General features: G+C 34.9%; 1 protein-coding gene across 1 annotated transcript in view; it reads right to left on the bottom strand.

Moving 5' to 3' along the window:
- Positions 1–1,058: 1,058 nt before the first annotated feature.
- SMARCA5 (SNF2 related chromatin remodeling ATPase 5) overlaps positions 1,059–9,463 on the bottom strand; it is a 38,864-nt gene continuing 30,459 nt past the window's right edge. The window contains exons 16-24 of the mRNA XM_005911428.3: positions 9,284–9,403; positions 8,089–8,199; positions 7,630–7,743; positions 7,326–7,448; positions 6,464–6,596; positions 5,358–5,476; positions 4,724–4,936; positions 3,105–3,212; positions 1,059–2,332 (exon numbers count right to left, since the gene is read on the bottom strand). Of these exons, the coding sequence (XP_005911490.2) occupies positions 2,267–2,332; positions 3,105–3,212; positions 4,724–4,936; positions 5,358–5,476; positions 6,464–6,596; positions 7,326–7,448; positions 7,630–7,743; positions 8,089–8,199; positions 9,284–9,403 (1,107 nt within the window). The 3' untranslated portion in view covers positions 1,059–2,266. The remainder of the gene's footprint in view (positions 2,333–3,104; positions 3,213–4,723; positions 4,937–5,357; positions 5,477–6,463; positions 6,597–7,325; positions 7,449–7,629; positions 7,744–8,088; positions 8,200–9,283; positions 9,404–9,463) is intronic.

Raw genomic sequence — 9,463 nt, 5'->3', positions numbered from 1 at the left:
AGTTGAAATGATAACATTAGTTTTACTGGATACCTTCCCAATAATTATGTATTACTCTGTTGGGAAGATTACATTTTATCTATTAAATGAAATAGATAGTCACAGTCACAGTCACAACTGACTGTGACCCTGTGGTCACCTAGGTAAACACCCAGCCTCTTCTAAGCTGGCTTTAGGACCATTCATTCCACCCATTTAAACTTTCTATTCCTCAACTGTAAATTGAGGAAATCAAATGGGTTCCAATTTTGAGTCTACTCTACCACCAATTCCTCTTTTAAAATAGTTGGTTGGGCTTAAGTGATCATTTTTCCTTACCTAGCAGTATAAATAAAAACTTGGCTTTATTCTAGATAAACGTGCAACAGTGATATCCTAACTGACCTGTGATCCACAATGCTAAATTTTGATAAATTGTTTCTTTTCATGCTTTTTTCAAGTGTTTCAATTTACACGTGTATGTCCCGGTGTCCCTGAGCTCTGAAGGACTGCAAGTAGCTTCCTTTTACATTTCCACTCTCTGCCTCCCTCCCATGCCCACCACCTCCACCACCATCACACACCACAGACATGCATTAGGCTGTTTTTGTCTTGAAAACACTTCTGTGATCTCTGTAAAGTTTTCTTCAACCTTATATTTTCCCAATTATTTCTTCCAAAATAAAGCCACCACTCTTAATAGCTTTTACATGCAAAGAGTAACCATTCCTCAATTTTGCATACATTAGATCCACAATTGTTATTTTAAGAATCTAAGGTGAGAAGTCAATGGGTGGGGTGGGGGTGGGGGCACAAAACACTCACATCACTCCACAAACTGCTATAAACACTGCATTTTGCTTGACACCGACAGCAACAATCCCACTTTTTAGAAGTAAGCAGTATTAGTAATATTATAAACACCAGCATTATAAATAGAAATCTCAATTATGTGTGGGCTGATAAAAGCAACTGATATGGGGAGGAAATCTAAGGAAAAAAGATAGCATCCTAAGGGAAAAAAGTGAATAAAAATCAAATGAGGAACGAAAATTAAAGAAATGGAAAGAGAAGACCACTTAAGGATTATAAAAGTTATATTTATTCACGATGCTACATTTATTGCATTCCCTTAGAAAAATGGAGAACTATTTATGTACCCAATTTGCACATATAAAACTTTATACAAATTATGTGTAGCACATAAAGGCCTCTGGTACAGCTAAAATCCTGACACTACAATTTGGGTAATCCTGCTTCAGGGTCTCCAGTTTATCAAGTCTGTCCATAGAAAATAAAAACTGGAATTAAGTCATTCTTACTGTTCACACTTAGAAATTATTTTAAATATAATAAAATAAAATTTTCAATTACTCTAAAACCCAAAAAAGGTTAAACCGGAAGGGGATACATTTTGTTACCAATTTCAACAGTATGACAAATTGACACCTTATTTTGGCTGGGTCTTTTTAAAAACAGAAAAAAATCATCTTAAGTTTTGACATTATCTTTCCAAGTTGTGGCTGTTTCAGAAGGTAATTTGTCAAAAATATTTACCAAACAATTAAAAAAAATAATAATAATATTCCTTTTACAAAATGGTACAATAACACCTTAAGGAACCAGAAAATACTAAATGTCTTTGGCTATACAACTAAAAGGCCATTCTTCCAAACAGAATAGGGCATATTCATCACCTCAGAACTATAGAAACAGCGCAACAGAAATATGCATAGAATTTAATGAGAATTTGTCTTGCCTTTTTTTCCCATTCTACCCATGTAATAAGCAAGGAGAATGCAATGTACATAATCTTCCTGGATGAGACTCAATAGCACTACAAAGAAGATACCCAAACTTCTGCAAAGGCAAAGTGAATTAAAACAGTTACACAACTAAGTGAAGACGGAAGGGACAAGTGTTATCTGCAATTTTCTTTTTTTAACTTGTTTGCTTCCTTTTAAGCGTCACAAGTATAGAAATTATAGCTCATAAACAAAGTCACAATCCTCACAAATGGAACTATAATAGAAAAATAAATCAAATGAAACATTTATTAATAAATGAAGCCTATTTTATTACTTCAAGTGTTAATGATAAAAAAATTTCAGCACAGCTGTTGCATTTAAAAAAGTGAATCTACATACTATGTTTCTAGCTCGGTAAACAGATGAACCTGATGTCGTTGAATGACATAACAATTGAGCATTGTACAGTACATCTTATGAAGACCCGTAAATTAAAGAACTACTGGTTTAAAGTTAGTGATTATGAAACAAATATGTATTCATAGTTTCAGCTTCTTTTTTCTTCCTCGGCCATCAGGTGCTCCGTCCATTTTACGTTTCTGTGTCTAGAAACAAAGGAGAGGTTTCCTTCATCACAAGAGCGATATTAACATGAAATGTACCGGAAGACACATGATAGCACCTTACTAATACTGCCACTTGGTAACCAGTATTAATTTTCTTCACCCGAAGAAACTTAATTCTCTAAATGATCTTATCTACGTATTTTACTAACACAAAAATTTTACTGCTATCAATGAAGTAATGAGTAATTCACAATAAGCAACAGTAAGTCAATACACCAAACAAATGTACAACACATGCTTCGTATTTAAAAAAGCAGTAATGAGAAATACTTTGTGAGGTTACATGAACACCAGACTTTCTGCAAACGTTCATTTACTCATGACCCTGTAAGTTATTACTAAATAACAAAATGACTTTTTCTCTCTCATAATTTTTGCCTTCACAATGCTAAGAGATCGCTGAGGAAAGAAACCAAAGTTTAGAAGTGAACAGTAAAGGTTGTAAATGTCACTGCTTTCCTTATATTTAAATATTCTAATATTGTAAGCTGTAACCTCAAAGTCAGGTGTAAGCTCTTGGCATTCACAAGACAGAGCGTACCGAATTTTTACCAGTCCCCACACTGTGAATTACCATCATAACATGATTTCCCCACACAATGCAATCGTTCGTTTATACTTTTTAAGCAATTTAAGGTTATACTATCTACCAAAAAAAGACTAATGCATCAGTGATAAGCCAAGTAATGTTCAAATTCTTGAAAACAGGTAAGTCCCCCAGGAAGGCATTTACACTTCCATCAGTACTCACTGAAGGCTTGGGTCCTCTTTTCTTCTTCTCTGCCTTCTCCTTTTCTTCTAGTTCCATATTTTCTCTTTCAATCAAGGTAATTAAGGTGTTACACCTCCTCTGGAGTTCCTAAGTTATAAACACAACTTTACATGATAAATCTGTATTCTCCATCTGTAAGTTTTCATGAATACAATTTCAAAACCAAAGGTACGTTTTAATAGCATAATATCACTTACACCCCCCAATATATTAAAATTTTTAAAGCAAAACTACTAATTTTCGTACACAATCCATGCGAGGGGGATTTAAAAAAAGATTATGTGTGCATCTTCACTTCATTATTTAAGGCCATACTACCATATAGGACACAGCCAGGAAACATCTGCAACAGTACATATAGAGAGAAGGTAGTACGCTACATCCAGGTTCTGACTTCACTGAGACACATACACCAGAACGTTTTACAGATTGCTATGGTATGAATCTGCTTGGCTTATAGACAAAGATTACACCTCAACTGTTTCATCACAAGGGGAAGGGGCCATACACATATTATCATTTTGTATGTGTGCCTTAACATGAAACACATTAGGAAATAACACAGTTTTAAACCATGGTATTGTACCAGTAAATTAATGTGACACTGCATCTTGTTTCACTTACTATAAAATTACTCACGAACTATAAATTGTTCCTACTTTAAAAGATATAATACAGAGCTTATAGCAACTGAATCTGTCTCCTCTTACTGTATATTAATAATGCATTTAGAGTGCAACATTTCCCAACCTAGAGTTTCACAAAACACCAGCCTCCGATGACACTTAATGAAAAAAAAAACCCTTCAGTGGTCAAACACTTAAACTGTAAACTATCCCCCATCTTGAAGAGCAACAATGTATTTTAAATACACTGAGAGAAATTTTATTATCATAATATTGTTTAAACTTTGCTACCCCAGTAGATCTCAAAATTAAGACTACAGAACTGTTTTTGGCATGATTATCATCCTGAAGAACACAAGATGAAGCTAAAAATTCAACGGTGGTAAAATACCTAAGGGAAGAACAATTCATCAAAGCTAAATGTTTCTGAATTCTAATTTTAGGTCATAAAAATGGAACTTGCTGATCGAACCTAGCATTAAAACAGTACAGTGTTTTACCACACTAAGCTCTTTTTAATTAACTGAAAATTCAGTATTCTGATGGGCAGATGCATGAGAAGTCCTTTCTTTATAAAAATGTGTATATTTACAAAAGCAAAAGTCAAATTTTAAATTGTGATCATCTTATTCACAAGTTAAAATTGATGCAACTTTTCCTTCTACTTAAAGCTTGATTAAACTTTACACAAAAAACTAATCCTATTGTATATAGTGATGTTAAAAGAAGTGCTATCAAACGATGGAAAAAATAAACTTTGTGACTCATGACATTAGGTTTATAACTGTGGAGGTGAACTGTTTCTTAAGGAACTACTTTAACCTATGATACAAATAGCAATTTAACAAAAATTTACTTCAAAGATACACAAATTTTCTCTAATAAAAATTTAAAAGGTACCTTAAACAATATTCCATTATCTACTTCCTCTGAATTGTTTGCTTCATTCCACAAAAAGGCCCCAGTACTCACCATTGCAGTTCTGGACTTTAGAAACCAGTCGAATCTGAACTGAGGAGAGTTGCGAATGCACTGCCGCAGCTCATCATACACGTTTTCCTTGTCGAATCCAAGCTTGTGAAGCATACAGATCAGGAAGCGGTCTTCCTCCTCAGTGTAGTTTTTCCCTTTGTTAGTACCATAAGATATTCTCAGCTGATGAAAAGGTGCTTTGTACCGTCCAATCTATGAAAATCAGATTTCACATTATATAAAATACAAATCCTATATAACCTATATTTCAAACTCTGTAAAGTTAGCTATAAATGTTGTATTTCACATCCATTTTCTATCCAAAGCACTTCCATCATATCATAACCTTTGTCCTGAAACAACTTTGGTCTTTATTATTCTAAAAAGAAATACAGACTCAGACTTTCTAGTACTATGTAGCAAAGAGCTAAATCACAGAGACTCTGACCCACATATACCAACTGAAATACTGACGTAAATTCTGTTGAGAATGTCCATGAAGTTTGAATGTTGTTCTCTAAAGAAATTTTTAATTTTAAATCATTTCCTTTCCTTTTAAAAAGTTACTTTAACTCTTATACTTACAGACAGGAGTTATTTTATCAACTACAATACTTATTAATAGTCAAAGTACCTTCGTGTCAAGTGCTTTTTTGATACTAATTCTTCTCTGAATTCTTGCCTCTCCTCTTTCAATCTGAGCCATAATCTTTTCTATGTCCTGCAGCTCATTGCATCTTTCCCAGAACACAGCTGTAAGAGTAAAATTGGGTAAATGGGATAGGTGGAGAAAGGGAAGAAATATAAGTAACTTGTTTTTATAAATGCTCTATTTGCTAAGGATTAAGAAATGTTTCCCTTCTTCCCACATCTAACACTAGTAAGTCACACAATTATCTGTTTCCTTAACTGTAAAAAAAATAGTTAAGGTGAACTGCATGATTTATCTATCTCCCAACACTTAATTCTCTGCTCTTTTGAACTTTAGCAATCACCACAGCACAACTACACATATCCACTTGTCAACCCAACAGACTTCAGGAAACACAGAATTATGTAGTATTTGAAAAGTTATAAAGAGAAATGAAGTAAAAAAAAAAAAAAAAAGGCACAATTATTCAGTGACCTATTCTTGTTTTCTTGGTTACAGTTAGTTAACGAGGGTAAAAAAAAAAAAAAATATTGATGCCATTTTAAAGAAGGGGAGATTTTCTAACTCAATTTTTAAAAAATAAAACAAGATACTAAGTTGTGGCAAATTTTAGCTTATCAAAACATCATTCATGGACTTCCCTGGTGGTTCAGAGGTTAAGACTCTATGGTTTCAGCCCAGAAGGTACGGGTTCCATCCCTGGCCAGGGAGCTAAGACTCCACACGCCACACGTGTGCTGCGCTTAGTCTCTCCGTTGTGTTTGCCTCTGTGTGGCCCATGGATTCTAGCCTGCATGCTCCTCTGTCCACGGTGATTCTCCAGGCAAGAATACTGGAGTGGGTTGCCATGCCCTCCTCCAGGGGATCTTCCCAACCCAGGGATCAAACCTAGGTCTTCTGCATTGCAGGCACATTCTTTACCATCTGAGCCACCAGGGAAGCCCACATGCCTCATGTGTGGCCAAAAAAAAATTTTTTAATTAAGCAAACAAATACATCATTCAGAGTTAGTTAAGAAAATCTCAACTTTCCAACAGCCCTCCAAAAGCCCGAGAACATTCTTATACCTATTAAAATAACAGAAGTACCTGAGTATTCAATGACTTCTTCTGGAGTTTTTCCTTCTACTTCTCTTGCTATATTTTCAATATCATCACGACCCCACTTCTCATTAGCTTTGATAAACTGGTTAAAATCTCTCTTATTCCAATTGGTAAATCCCTTCAAAGCAAAAGAAACAAAGCATATCATCACTGAGCTTGGGGGAAAAGCTATTAAAACTTTATCAATCCTGCTAAGTATTACAGAAAACTTTCAGCTGCTCCGAGTTCTAAGTTATTTTAAAGTGGTAACTATTCATATACATAGATGTGCACTTTAGCAATACATCATATACATTACTCAGACAGCCAAGCAACTAAGTCTGAGTGGGAGAGTAAGAAATGCTGCCCAAAAAAGTGACATTTTCACTGCACTTTCAAGGAGAACTTGTCAGGAGGAATGAACGTGAAGAGCAAACATATAAACCAAGTGGCAAAACGAAGTAATAATAAAGCTTTAAAGGTAGGTTAGAGCTAGATTCTCAAAGGCCTTGATTGACCTAAAGGATGTTTAAAAAAAGTACCAAGCAGATACTTGTAATTGAGGACAACGACGTAGTAAAAATGAGAAGACCCACAGGAAAGGGAAGGTGGGAGTGCTGCAAGAAAGGTGATCAAAGATACTGACGCTACAACAATAGATTTGGTGCAAATCTATCGTCTTCTCTTCCACCTCCACAACTCATGACAAGCACAACGCAGCATATGCCCATACGCCCATGCTTCATCTTCTCCAATTATTCCACTTCTGAAAGCAAAAACTTCACTTCTTTTGTTTATCCCCACAGAACCTAACAGGGTACCTTACAAAATAACCATTACTAAATCTGGTTGTGGTTGAAAGCTATACCTGCGTCAGAAGCTTCTCTTTCTCCTCTAACTCTTCATCATTAAGGGGCTCGGCTTCATCAATTTTCAGCTGTTCTTCCTTTTGTGCCTGTGCTGCATTTGGTAGGTCAGGATTTCGAGGGACCTAAAAATATACGTATTTTTCCTATGTCATCGGCCAATATATTTCAGGAAATATGTGATGAACTAAACTCTTAACCAACTACATGAAATTTTACAAGTTTTAATCCAAGAAAATACATTGATATCATGCATTTAGTAAGTTAAAACAAATGAGATTAGTTACAAAGTGTTACTTCTGTTACCTTGTAACCAATTGTTTTTCTGTAATATAGAATTTCTTTTTCCAATAATTCAAATAGACGTGGAGGAAAGAACTGGAAATCCTGAACATTGGGTTGTTTTGGAGGTCGAGGAGCCTAAAAAAAAAAAAAAAAAAAGCATTGTTTGTAAAAACAAACAAACAAAATAAACCTTTTTTGCTTTAAATCTATCTGAAATCTTTTTGCACTCTATAATACCATGACAGCCAATTCTCCAAGCAACGGAATGCACCTTCCATAATATTTAACAAACATCAAGCAAATTTTAAATGCTTACATTTAAAATTAACTTTTAAAACTTGCAACAAAAGCTGAAGGAGGTACACTGGAAGAAACCACCCAAAATTTAATTCTCAATCTGATTTTACTGCAAGAATATAAGAAGAAAAATAATTTGTTGCATTTCCAATATTTTTAGGTATTTGTGCTCTGTCAACTCACCTTGGGTGCTTTAGGTTCACTGACGCGAAGAGCTTCCCTGAAATAGGCATCGACAGCATAGTTGGCTTTTCTTTCTCGTTTAGGAGGCTCAATCCACTCTGTGAATGCAATCTAGCCCATGGGAAACAATTCAAATCACCAACTTTTATTTTACAGTCACAAATCTTACACGAATGCAACTCCTACTGCGTACATCAATATGACTTACTTATAAATGCAGATATTCATAACACCCTAGACTATATGAGGCTAAGGACTAATGCAATTAATACACAAGAGGATGTCTGCTGCTGCCAAGTCGCTTCAGTCATGTCCGACTCTGTGCGACCCCATGGACTGCAGCCTACCAGGCTTCTCCGTCCATGGGATTCTCCAGGCAAGAACACTGGAGTGGGTTGCCATTTCCTTCTCCAATGCATCAAAGTGGAAAGTGAAAGTGAAGTCACTCAGTCGTGTTTGACTCTTAGCAACCCCATGGACTGCAGCCTACCAGGCTCCTCCATCCATGGGATTTTCCGAGCAACAGTACTGGAGTGGGGTGCCACTGCCTTCTCCAGAGGATGTCTAGTGAATAGCATAAACATTCAGTAATTATTTCCTGACCAAATTAATGATAATTGGGTGAAAAAAAGAAATGCTACAGACGGTATGCTAGAACTAAAATTAGGAGAGAAATGTAGATAAATATTTAGCCTAGAAAAAATTCAGAGGATATAAATGCCTAAATGTTAAAAGGGAAATCATTAGGTAGAATTATTTTCCTTCTGCCCTGCAGGTATTTTCTAATTTCACTATATAATATCAATTAGGAAGGAAATAGCAATTTAGAAATTAGGAACTTCATCCCTTTAATAATTAATAGCCAATTCTGCTTAGGGGGAAAAAAAAAAAAAACCTAAGAACGTTGTGACAAATTTTATTTTTGGCAATAGTTTTAATTTCCAAATATCCCAAATTACTATAATCATCCCACACAATATACTTTACTGTAACAGTATACATAAAATTTTAAAACATTTCAGCATTTACCAACTGAAAATTTGGCATTAAATTTAACACACAAACGAAAATAATTTAGATGTGAGTAAATAGAAACGACTGCTGTTTGAGATAAGGCATCACACCTAACACTTAAATTCCAATTTTCAAGTAAAATATTAAGTCTTAAAGTAACCAAAATCTCTTTATAAATTACCTTTTGTTTTTCTCTATAATCTTCTCCTTCAAAGTTATAAACACTCGACTCTGTATCCATTGTGAAATTTCTAAGTGAGCTTTCACCCATCTTGGAGAGCTTTTCATTCATCTCTGCAGTCTAAGGAAACAAAAGAAACATCTTTGTAGATTTGAGAATTTTATAAAAGCACAAGAACTA

This window comes from Bos mutus, chromosome 17 (genome assembly GCF_027580195.1).
Source record: "Bos mutus isolate GX-2022 chromosome 17, NWIPB_WYAK_1.1, whole genome shotgun sequence".
NCBI classification, from domain to species: domain Eukaryota; kingdom Metazoa; phylum Chordata; class Mammalia; order Artiodactyla; family Bovidae; genus Bos; species Bos mutus.
Note: the sequence above shows the minus strand (reverse complement) of the source record. Positions and strands in the feature narration are given on the sequence as shown.